The following is an 11,861-nucleotide window of genomic DNA, read 5'->3' as shown; positions in this document are numbered from 1 at the left end:
AAATTTAGCTTAAAGTTGAGTGTTCATTTGAGTGCTCAGTGGGTGTTGTGGAATCTTGTTTGTATGTTTCTGTTGATATATTATTCTTTGTGGGGACCAAATTGTTTTTGCCTTTGTTGTGTTCTATGTATATGCTGAGCTATGTGGGACCACTATGTCTGTATTTGGACATTATTTTGGTTGATGTGTTTTGTGCATATATTGGAGTTATGAGTACTTATATGTCGTTTATATTGTTATTTTATTATGTGGCTGCTTTACAGGAGATGATCTTGGCCCTTTTCATGTTTTTATCTTCCATAATGGTGTAATTAATTGGCAATGTGAAATTAAATACATGGGGGTGATGTAGAAATATATGACAAGGTGCAAGCTAAGGATCTGTGTCTACAATTCTTTAAGGATAAGATTGAAGATCTAGGGTATTCTTCAATAGGAGCATACATTTATCATGGTGGACATGGTATGTGTAAGTTACTACAAAATGATATAGATGTTGCAAACTGTCTTAGAGAAGCAGAGGATGAAGGTAAAATGTTGGAGATTTGGATAGAAACTATGGATGAAAATGATTTTTTTCAAGCTGAAGTTAATGAAGTTAAGTGTGAGGGTGAATGGGAAAGTGAGTTAGAGGTTGAGGTTGAGTGTTTGAATAAGGATGACAAGGCAGAGTTATCCATGAATGGGGCATAGTTAACCATGAATGATCCAGTGTTAAACATGAATGATCCAGAGTTAAACATGCTTGATCCAGAGTTAACCAAAAAATAGGAAGAACAATGTGAAATAGTCTCATATGATTGGGATGAGATAAATTTTTCTGATGATGCTTCTGTAGTTGAATCTGACAGTGATGGGAAAGTAAATGGCCTGTTTTTAGAGAAGCTATTGACATGAATGATCCAGAGCTTACATTAGGCATGACCTTTGCCTCTAAGAAACAGTTTAGAGAAGCAGTGCAGAATTATGGTTTCAAAAATGGGAAAGATATCAGAACTATTAGGAATGATGCTTTGAGGGTTATAGTTGAGTGTTCACAGGATGGTTGTCCTTGGAGAATAGGACTAAGGAAAGTGTTTCACTCAGATGCTTGGAGGATTTTGAACATGGTTGATGTGCATGAAGGTTGTTCTTGGGTTTGGGAGAATTCAATGGTAAAAGCTGATGTGGTTGCAAAGAGGTGGGCCAAACAATTAAATAACAACCCAGAATGGATGATGACAAAATTCAGGGATACAGTTACTAGTGAAAAGGGGTTCTATTTAAGTGATCAACAAGCCTACAAGGCTATGTGGAAAGCCAAGAAACAAAGAATTGGTGATACTGAAGAAAACTTCAAGAAGATATGGAGCTACTGTGCTGAAATGGATAGGACAAACCCTAGGACTAGGTATAAAGTGAAGCTCAGTGACTTGCAAGATGGGGAAACTGGGCAGGAAAGATTTTTAAGAATGTATATTTGTTGGGATGCTTCCAAACAAGGATTCGGACATTGTAGACCCCTAATAGGTGTGGATGGATGTCATTTGAGAAGTGGATCTGGTGGGATGCTTTTGACTACAGTAGGTGTTGATGTTAATGATAGTCTTTTCCCACTTGCCTATGCTATTGTTGAAGGGGAGAAGAGGGAGTCCTGGTCTTGGTTTCTAAAATTCCTAGCTGAAGACTTGGGGATAACAAAAGATAGAGAACATGACTATACTTTTATAAGTGATAAGCAGAAAGGTTTGATCCCAGCATTTGAAGAAATCATACCTGGTGTGGAGCACAGGTTTTGTGTGAGGCACCTGCACTCAAACATGAAAGTGGCAGGGTTTCAAGGGAAGGCAATGAAGGATGCTCTTTGGGAATGTGCTAGGGCAACAACTCGGAATTCTTATACTAGTGCACTACACAAGCTTAGGGCCTTAGATGAAGAAGCTTATCAATGGTTGGGTGACAAGTCTCCAATAGAGTGGAGTAGGTCTCACTTCTCAACACACACTCACTGTGATATGTTGGTAAACAACATATGTGAGTCATTCAATGCAGCATTACTTGGTGCTAGGGATCAACCAATCATAGACTGCCTAGAGACTATAAGGAAAATGCTAATGAGTAAGTTTTTTGAGCAAAGACAAAAAGCAGCTGGATGGAAGTCAATGATATGTCCATCAATTGTTGGAAAATTGAAGAAAATAGAGAAGCAGGCATCAGGTTGTTTGGCCACTCAATGTGACTTTTTCAAATTTGAGGTGCAACAGTTATATGGGGGCCAACATCAGGTGGATCTGGAAAGGAAACTTGTTCATGTAGGAATTGGGATTTGACTGGGATTCCTTGCAAGCATGCAATCTGTTCAATTTGGAAGAAATATGGGCAAGGAGCACACTATGATTACGTTCATCCTTGTTATTCCAAGGAAACATATATGAAGATATATAGTTGCTCCATTAACCCTGATGTTATCACATCTGTGCTTGTTTTTATTGTTATTTTGAATCATCACAGTAATTAAGCTCTTTAATTTTGCTTATTTAATACATGTTTTCCTTGCTATTATCATTTAATTATGGTTCGCACTTGTTTTGAATATTTTACGGTGTTTGTTAGTGTTTTTGAACCATTTTAGGTCAAAGATATGACCAAGGGGAGTTCAAGGATGAGTTTGGAGCAATTTTGGATGAGTTCGGGGCCCAGTGGACTCGACGCGTCGAAATTTTCCAGTAGCTAATTAATTCGCGCACAGGAAGTCTCGACGCGTCGAATATGCGTCTGTTTCTGGGATAAAAACAGACGCCTAAAGTGGCGCGGATAAAAAAACAGACGCCTAAAGTGGCGCAGCTGGCCAAAATTCAATACAAGCGCGAGATTTCTTTTCCTAATATCAATTGCGCGGACTTCAAGGCTCATATCTCCATATTAAAAGTTAGCAATTCAAGGAATCTTCCAAATTCTAAATATCATTAAAGACGGCAATTTCTTTATTTAAATATAGGAATTAGAATTTGAGTCCAATTTGGTACAAGATTTCTATTTCATCTCAACTTTGTACCCACTATAAAATCCCTCCTTCCTCAACTCTAATGACAGGGACCGGGACCGAGAGAATTCAGAGATTCTTGGAGACAAAAAGGAGAGAAATCAAGAGCCACAAGTTGTCTTGGAAAGCAAGAAGAAGACTAGGGAGATTTGGGAAAATCGTCTGGTTAATTCTTGTACTCTTTTGATGATTTGTAATTCTTTATTTATATTTGCTCTGTATAATTTAGTCATGCTTGGCTAAATTCTTTAGAGATTCTTGGGTAAAAGTGTTTATGAACCTATGTGCCTGAGCTCTCAGTTTCTTTAATATATTATTATTTGGGTTTAACACTTGTGTTGCAATCGTGATAATATTGTTTGATGCTTGTAATTAATGGCCATAGTTACTAGCTTCATAGCCATGTTTGTGTCACCAATGGGAGTTGGGGCATAAATTAGGGCACACACGATTGCACCTAATGGTTGGCCCTTGGGAAAGGGGAACTTATTAGGGGAAGTTTATTCTAGATTGTTGCCAATCGGGAGATGGTAGTAATTAGGAATAATTGAATGCTGATCTTTGATCTTATTGGGTGTTTAAGCCGTGGGAGTGGAAATTCACTAGGAATAGAGATTACGGGAGTAATTCGATTCCACTTTACATTCCCACACAAATCTTAATTCCAAACTAAATATTGCAAACGATAATTGGCACTAGGTGATTAAATACTTGAATCCCATGAATCTCAACTTCTCTCTAATTGTTTTCAAAATCCTGAACCTCTGTTTTATTTTATTTATTTTATGTCAATCAATCATCTAAGTAATTGTTAGGATTAGCTCTAATGAATAAGTTAGTAACTAGTGCTTGATACAACCACTTCCCTGTGGATCGATAACTCGTACTCCGAGAATTATTTGTTTGCAAATATACTACGCATCAAACCCCATGGCAGGGCCTGAAGAATGGCCACTGATTACCAGAGATCCCCTACTACCACCTATCTATTCTGCCAAGGTTGAAAAACCAAAAAAGCTTAGACTGAGATATGGTGGAGAGGTGCAGCCAAAGTTGAGTGAAGATGGGTTTAAAGTGTCTAGAAAGTATATCCTATTGCATTGCACTATTTGCAAGAAAGCTGGCCATAATTCAAGAAAGTGTCCTTCAAATCTAAACCCAAAACAAAAGATATTATACTCTATGATTTTATAGTTGGTGGAATTAATTTATACTGTTGTTTTTAAACTCCCACTTACACAATATTATTGTTTTACTTGAAGCCAAACAAAAGGGTAATTTATTCCACCAAACAAATCCCCATCAAGATCACTAAAAAGGTTCCTAGGCAGCAACATCAGCAGGGGGAAACTACTGATCAAGTTCCTAGGCAACAGGAGGAAGCTACTAATCCAGTTCCTAGGCAGCAGCAGGAGGAAGCTAGTCATTCGGTTCCTATTAAGCAGGAGGACTCTACTCATCAAGGAGGCAACAACAAGGCCACAAAGACAAGGCAATCGAATCGTAAGAAGCCCTACTATACAAGGAGCAAGACCACATTCAAGTCAAAATTCCATGGAAACAATGATGACCCTATCAACATTGAGTGAATTAAGTTTAGACTATGATTTTTGGTTTTTTAGACTGTACTAGAAAATTGCAAATGTATTGGTTTTTTGCTTTTGAAAAGCAAATGCTAAGTTGTATTGGTTTTTGGCTTTTGAAAAGCAAATGCTAAGTTGTATTGGTTTTTGGCTTTTGAAAAGCAAATGCTAAGTTGTATTGGTTTTTGGCTTTTCAAACTGTTTTGAATTCACAGGATCAATGAATGAAGATGATGACTTTGCAAATTTTCATTACTTGATCACCTGTTTTGACAGTTTACAATTCATTATCAAATGACAGTTTGCAAATGAACAATTCATTACCAATTCATGACTTCACTCAAATGAGCAATTCATTACCAAACGGATAACTTTAGACATTACAATTCAAAGGCCATTTCATACAACTACACAATTCAAAGATCACTGCCACAATACTGACTACCAATATAACCTACAAAAATTAAAAGCATTATTCCTACAATCTTCTTCAACACATTTCCAGCCTCCTTCTTGTCACCTTCAATCTTCTTCATATGCAGTGTTCTTATATCTTCCTCTAGTTTATTAATGCGTTTAAGCAATCCCAGAATTATTCGCTTCGAACGGTAGCACATTGGAGGATCATACCAATCCACAAATCCACACCCAACCTGCCTGTGACTCTGATTTAAACAAAATTCAGAAATCAAACAAAAACGAAATCAAATTCTTTTCAAACTGGAACACAAAAAAAAAAAAAACAAAAAAAAAAAACAAAAACAAAAACAAAAACAGCGAAATTTACTTACACCACCACCGGAGCACTGCCAAAATCTCCGACCTGGATTCTCATTAGTCCATGAAGTTCGAATCTTGAGTTGGTGACCACATCTACAATGGAGAATTGGGAACCTTTCCCCAAATTCATAGTACTCATTACCAGTATTGGAAGAAGAAGAATGTACACTACTCATACCCACGTAAGAAGAATCGCAGCGCTGAAACCTTCGTCTACGTTGAGCCAATCTTCGTCTTCCTCTTCCGTCTAAATGCCTTTGATTCGTTTGGGAAGGAACAACAACCAGCGACACACAATTGATGTAGGGCAAATAGTTATATGCCGGTAGAAATTGATTTCGGCGGGTCGGGTGCTCCTTTGGTCAACAATCCGTTTACCCAAATCATAGAAGCAACATGAAAGTACTAATTTGCCCCTGCCAAATCGGACTATTGGTTGACTTGCGTTTTTCCGGTCACAAATCGCCTTTAATTTGGCCGGCGTGACCAAAATTGATAAAAATCACATAGTCAAGGTACTAAATCAACATTTTTAATAGTCAAGTGCAGCAATTAACACACCTCTAATAGTCAGTGGACCAAAATTGAAATTTTCTCTTTTTAAAATTTTTATAAATAACTTTTATGTTACAAATAATCATGTAATAAATAACTTCTGTGTTATTCCATTCCTAAATTACTGTAATTTAGGAATGGAAGATTGGAGTTATATATGTTTGATCTTTTTACTTTTTCTTATTACCGTAATCAATATTACTGTAATTTATTCCATTTTAAAAAAAAAATTAATGGACTCAGTGTAACAATATGCTTATTTTTAAAATTTTTAATGATATTTTGCACCATTCACGAAATTATGCAATCATTGGTAATAATGATTACGGTCAACTAATAAATTTGTAATGGTATTTTGCATCCAGTACATACATTCTTACACTATCATGCTCAGTTTTTTACTTGTGATTTAAAAATTTTGTAATGGTATTATTTACAATATTTAGTGTTCAATGTTTAATTTAATTTTTTCCAATTATTGTATTTTTAAAATCTCTGCATCCAGTAAATGCATTCAAACATTTTCTTTGATCCGTCTTACTTACAAAATAAGGCGTTATTGACACCAACCATTGACGTGGTACATTCTATAAATGAATATATGAGTTTTCTAAACACGTCTGAAGGATATACATATTTGAGCTGCGATAGTACTTGCAAATCAGATTCTAATGTTGATATGTTAGCTGACGTTCACCGTCTAGAATTTTTAAATGGGATCAAGTGTTCAAGTGTACCCAATCATGAATTGACATTATATTGAAAGTTGGCACTCTGGCTATGCTCTTACAAAATATTGACCACTCAATTGGTTTCTCCAATGGCATAAGGCTGGTAATTACTAAACTTGGAAACCATGTTCTGGAAGCAAAGGTATTGTCTGGAAGTAGTGCTGGTGAGAAAGTACTAATACCAAGAATGTCATTAACTCCATCGGTCTTGAGATTGCCTTTTAAATTTCAAAGAAGACAATTCCATTTTAATTGTCTCATATGCAATGACAACTAATAAGAGCTAGGGTCAATCACTTTCTCATGTAGGCCTATTCTTAAAAAAACCTGTCTTTAGTCATGGATAATTATATGTTGCAGTTCCAAGGGTCGCTACTCCAAATGGATTGAAAATATTGATTTGTGATAGTAATAGCAACAAAACAACTTCAACAACAAATATTGTATACAAGAAAGTTTTTCAAAGTTTGTAACAGTTTAAAATCATTATAATATTATATTTTAATATTATAGTTGTTACATTATTAAATTTAGTATCTTCTCTACATATCTGTTGATACTATTGCACTTATTTTATAAACCAACAAAATTGTACACTTCTAATTATTATAATTATTTAAAACTTGCACCTTTAACTTTGTTATTTAAATATATATTTAAAAAATAATATTCGTGTATTGCACAAGTAAATTACTAGTATGAGTAGAAAATAAGAGTAAGTTTGGGAAGAAAATAAGAGTAGAAATTTGAAGTACATGTTGAATTACTCAATGAGGTTGCGCTAATGTCAAAGTAAAGTATTTATTATGGTTTGAGAATTAATTATTATTATTAGGCCAAATTATGATTAATTATTTGAATCAAGCAAGGGTAAAGAAGCGGTGAATTTACATTTGGCGTGAGGACATCTTGGTCATGGAAAATCCGATTGTGGCGTGAAGATAACTTGGGGTGTGTTTGGTTCGCACATAGGAATCGGAATCGGAATGGGTATCAAATACTTGGTAATGGTAATGGGATTTGGTGAAAGTATTTAACATGTTTGGTAGTAGGGTGGAATGGGAATGGTTACTAATAGTAGTGCTTGAAAATGAATAAGGGAATGAAACCCTTATTGTATTTGGGTATGGGGTTTTCAATTGATGGGGTATTCAAAACCCATAGTAGTGTTCTAAAAACCTATCAACCAAACAACAACAATCACTTTCATACCCATTCCTATGTGCAAAACCCACCAACCAAACAAAGCCTTGGTATGGAAGAATTGTTTTTGCATAGGAAGTTAACTATTGCGTGACAACTGGCAAGCTGTTTTGTCATTATTATTACTGCAAATTTTATTTTACTTATTATAATTGTATTTGATTAGTAAGTTTTTTTTTTTTTTTTTTTAATATTCATGATTCTTTACGAGTTACCATTATTTGGAATAGTACTTGTTACCACCATTTGGAACAGAGATGTCCATTATATTACATAGTAATTGATTACTACAATGTAGTATATATTCATATATATTTTGATCTTTCATCTAGGAGAGTCACGTTGCAAACGATGCATTGAGCTACAAACTACTTAGCGGTGATTAATAAGTTATTTAAATAGCTATTTGTTATAAATATATTAATAGTGGACAATATTTGTAACGTATTTAACGGATGCATTTACACATCATTATGTATATCATTTATCATTTATTATACTCTGTGTGTGTATATATATATATATATATATATATATATATATATATATATATATATATATATAATTGCACTTTGGTGCAAATGGAGCGCCCAGGTGCGAATATGCGAATACCTGATATCCGTCCACGTGTCCAGATCTAATGGATGAAAAACACTAATTTTTTTTTAAAAACAGGGTGACATTTTCGTAAATAATTGAACATCGAAGTACAAGTAAAATGTATTACAAATGCATGTAAAATGTATTATAGGTGCAAGTAAATTTTACACTGAGCATCAATACCAAGTGCACCAATAGTTATAAGTAGTTGCACAATAGTTATAAGCAGTTGCACTTAGGTGCATAAATGTTTGCGGGTGGTTTTCACGGGTACTACTACCCGCAGGCAAAATTACATGCACTTGCAGGCGAAAGTAGGTGCACTTGTAGGTGAAAGTAGGTGCACCTGATCAATGAATGCAGGCAAAAACTACATGTACTTGCAGGCAAAAGTAGGTGTACTTGTAGCTGAAAGTAGGTGCACTTGTAGGTAAAAGTAGGTGTACCCTATCAATAAATGCTGACACGTGGCGCGCGCTGATTGGTTCGCATTTCTCCCTTGGGCACCTATTATAGTCCGGATCAGGTGAGGACGTGAGGACTAATCTAGACCATTAAATAAGAATGATGCACCGCTGAGATTAAAAGAAACAAATCACACAGATTAAGGAAAAAAATCCCTTTAAAATATTAAAAAATATAAAGTTAGGGGTAAATTTGTCTTGTTAGAAGATGTGCATTACTATATAAAATGTCGTGCATTCCTATGCCGATGTTGTGCATCGATAACTCTCTAGTTATGCATTCAAACACCACCAAAAAATCCTACAGTGGACATCCCAATGTCCTGTGATGCACAGGACTAAGTGCACTAATGCACATCTAACCAGCATATGATGCACAACTTACAACACTAGGTTGCACAACCAGCACACACGAATGCATAATTGTACTACCTAGGCATTTGTACATATAGACCAACATTAAAATATAGGCAATATTATACTCAAAAGAATGAGCAAAAAAAAAAAAAAAAATACTGATCACTTTGCATGGGCGAACACTCGATCAATGATGAAGAAATTTCGCGGCTCCAAATCGCAATGGTGATGATCCAAGAAAATAGGAAACCAATTTTGCCAAGGAACGCAATCCATGTCATATTTAAAAAAAAAATAGAAAAATACACTACTACCCCTACTTTAACACAAAAGATCAATCCATGTCATCTTAGGAAATCAAATCTGGGTCATTTAATTTTTTTTTTTTTTTAAAAAAAAAAAACGAATGCCCTAGATTAGTCTTCACGTCCTCACCTAAGTATGAGTCCTCATATGATCTTTAATATGTGTGTGTGTGTGTGGACTTCCTAGGTTATCCTGAGTCGTTTCGGAGGTATAGGTGCACCGTGCATGGACTTACAGACTGACAAGATTTATGTGTGCAAGCATGTAAGGTTTGATGAGACAGTTTATCCATTAACTATTAAAAATACCTTGCAGACTTCTCAACCAGTACAAACTTCTTTGTGGGCTGAATCGGTTTTTTGCCCCACGACTACTGTCGTTGTTACGCCTGGGCAGTCTCACGGCACCACTGCCGTCGCACCTAGTAGCGACACTGCCGCACCGCCAACGAACCACCCAGCCTACCCGAGCATGAGCCTCATGAACAGTCGGTCCAGCTAGCTAAACGGCTTCGTGGCTGACCTCAAGGAAAATCCGTGAAGTCCACAGTTCGGATTCACGAGATGAGCACTCGGAGTCAGTCTCAGGCTCCACCATCAGCTTTAACGGTTCATGTTTGTCCTTCGGATCCCACTTGTTACACTCAGGCGGTTAAATATCTAGAATGGCGTGAAGCTATGGATCAAGAATTTAATGCTCTTCTCAATAATCAAACATGGCATATTGTACCATCACAAGCAGGTATGAATATTATTGGGTATAAGTGGGTTTTTCGTACAAAACAAAAGGCAGATGGCTCCATTGAGAGACATAAAGCACGACTTGTAGCAAAGGGGTAATCAGGTGCCTGGACAAGATTTCTTTGATACTTTCAGTCCAATGGTCAAGCCTACTATTATCAGGTTACTTCTTTCTCTGGCTTTATCATCTGGGCGGACTATTAGGCAACTTGATATTCATAATGTCTTTTTTAAAATGAAAATCTATCTGAAATTGTGTACATGAAGCAACCACCTAGTTATATAGATGCTCAGTATCCAAATCATATTTGCTTATTGAAAAGGTCTCTCTACAGGTTAAAACAGACACTTAGGGCTTGGTTTAATCGTTTGCACAACTTCTTAATATCTGTTGGTTTTGAGGCATCAAAAACGGATGTATCCTTGTTTTACTACTCACAAGGATCTGATTGTGTATATTTGTTAGTTTATGTGGATGATATACTTATGATGGGAGTGATCAGGATATAGTTACTCAACTAGTGTCAAAACTTTCCACTGCATTTAAAATTAGAGATCTTGGCGAACCTGAATTCTTTCTTGGAATTGAGACAGTCAAATGCAATTCCACGGTCTACACAATAATTTGCCAAGACTTCAAAAAATTAATATGGCCAGAACTTTGCCCCTTAATTAGGCCGGCCCGATGCGGATAGAAATTAGTTTAAGTATGGTACGGACTTAAAAGTGCATCCTACAATTTGGGTCTACTCAGAACATCTCGTGATCTAAAAAAAAAAAAAAAAAAAAAAAAAAAAAAAAAAAAAAAAAAAAAAAATTGCTTGTTTCTTAGGTAATTTTTCTCAATAAATAAATGCCTTGCAATTTTTTTTTTTTTTCAAAAAATGTACTTGACGGGAAAGTTAAAAATGGCATCTAAACAAAAAAAATAGTAACAAGTTAACTTATATTCTTTTTAACCAACTTAAATAAGATCTAATCCATAAGTTCATAAGAAAATATTGTGTAATTTTATGAACTTCAAAAAGTGTATATGATATAATTTGGAGTTGAGTAAATACCTATAATGGTCCCTCGACTATAGCTAAATTCACAAATTGGTTCTCGATTTTCAATTTCAACCAATTAAGTCCTTAACTTTGTAATTTTGATACGATTTGGTCCTCCATCTGTTTGACCGTTTGTTAACCGTGATCGACAATCTCCAGAAAAAGCTTCAGCTCTCATCGGAGCACGTGGAGGCCTCCAAGATGACGTTGCACTGGTTAGGAAACACATCGTCTTCTTCGCTCTGGTACGAACTCAACTACATTGAATCGGAAGGGAGGATGAAGAAAGGCGACCGGATTTGGTAGATTGCTTTCGACAGCGGATTCAAATGTAACCGTGTGGTCTGGAAATGCAACCAGAACCTTAAAAAACCGACGATGGACCATGAAATTACATATATATCCTCAAAAATCACAGTCAACAAACGGTCAAATAAACAGAGGACCAAATTGTGTTAAAATTACAAAGTT

The 11,861-nt window shown here is 35.8% G+C and overlaps 2 protein-coding genes across 2 annotated transcripts; one reads left to right on the top strand and one right to left on the bottom strand.

Annotated features, from left to right (window-relative positions):
- The first annotated feature begins 893 nt into the window (after positions 1-893).
- On the top strand, positions 894-2,309 carry LOC109191973. Its single transcript, XM_019342613.1, has one exon. It carries the CDS (start codon positions 894-896, stop codon positions 2,307-2,309), a length of 1,416 nt encoding a protein of 471 aa, XP_019198158.1.
- A 2,712-nt stretch (positions 2,310-5,021) lies between these two features.
- On the bottom strand, positions 5,022-5,561 carry LOC109191957. Its single transcript, XM_019342609.1, has 2 exons — positions 5,397-5,561; positions 5,022-5,270 (listed from the first exon to the last, which is right to left on the bottom strand). Exons 1-2 carry the CDS (start codon positions 5,559-5,561, stop codon positions 5,022-5,024), a joined length of 414 nt encoding a protein of 137 aa, XP_019198154.1.
- Between the last annotated feature and the right edge of the window lie 6,300 nt (positions 5,562-11,861).

Source organism: Ipomoea nil, unplaced genomic scaffold (genome assembly GCF_001879475.1).
Source record: "Ipomoea nil cultivar Tokyo-kokei standard unplaced genomic scaffold, Asagao_1.1 scaffold0209, whole genome shotgun sequence".
Taxonomy (NCBI): domain Eukaryota; kingdom Viridiplantae; phylum Streptophyta; class Magnoliopsida; order Solanales; family Convolvulaceae; genus Ipomoea; species Ipomoea nil.
This window is presented reverse-complemented; position numbering and strand designations above follow the sequence as displayed.

Bases quoted from the DNA above. Each gene is read 5' to 3' on its own strand.
- LOC109191973 (XM_019342613.1), top strand. From the start codon at position 894: ATGAATGATCCAGAGCTTACATTAGGCATGACCTTTGCCTCTAAGAAA.
- LOC109191957 (XM_019342609.1), bottom strand. From the start codon at position 5,561: ATGAGTAGTGTACATTCTTCTTCTTCCAATACTGGTAATGAGTACTAT. The intron at 5,271-5,396 runs GTAAGTAAATTT...TGTTTAAATCAG, and splicing joins GGCAGTGCTCCGGTGGTGGT to AGTCACAGGCAGGTTGGGTG.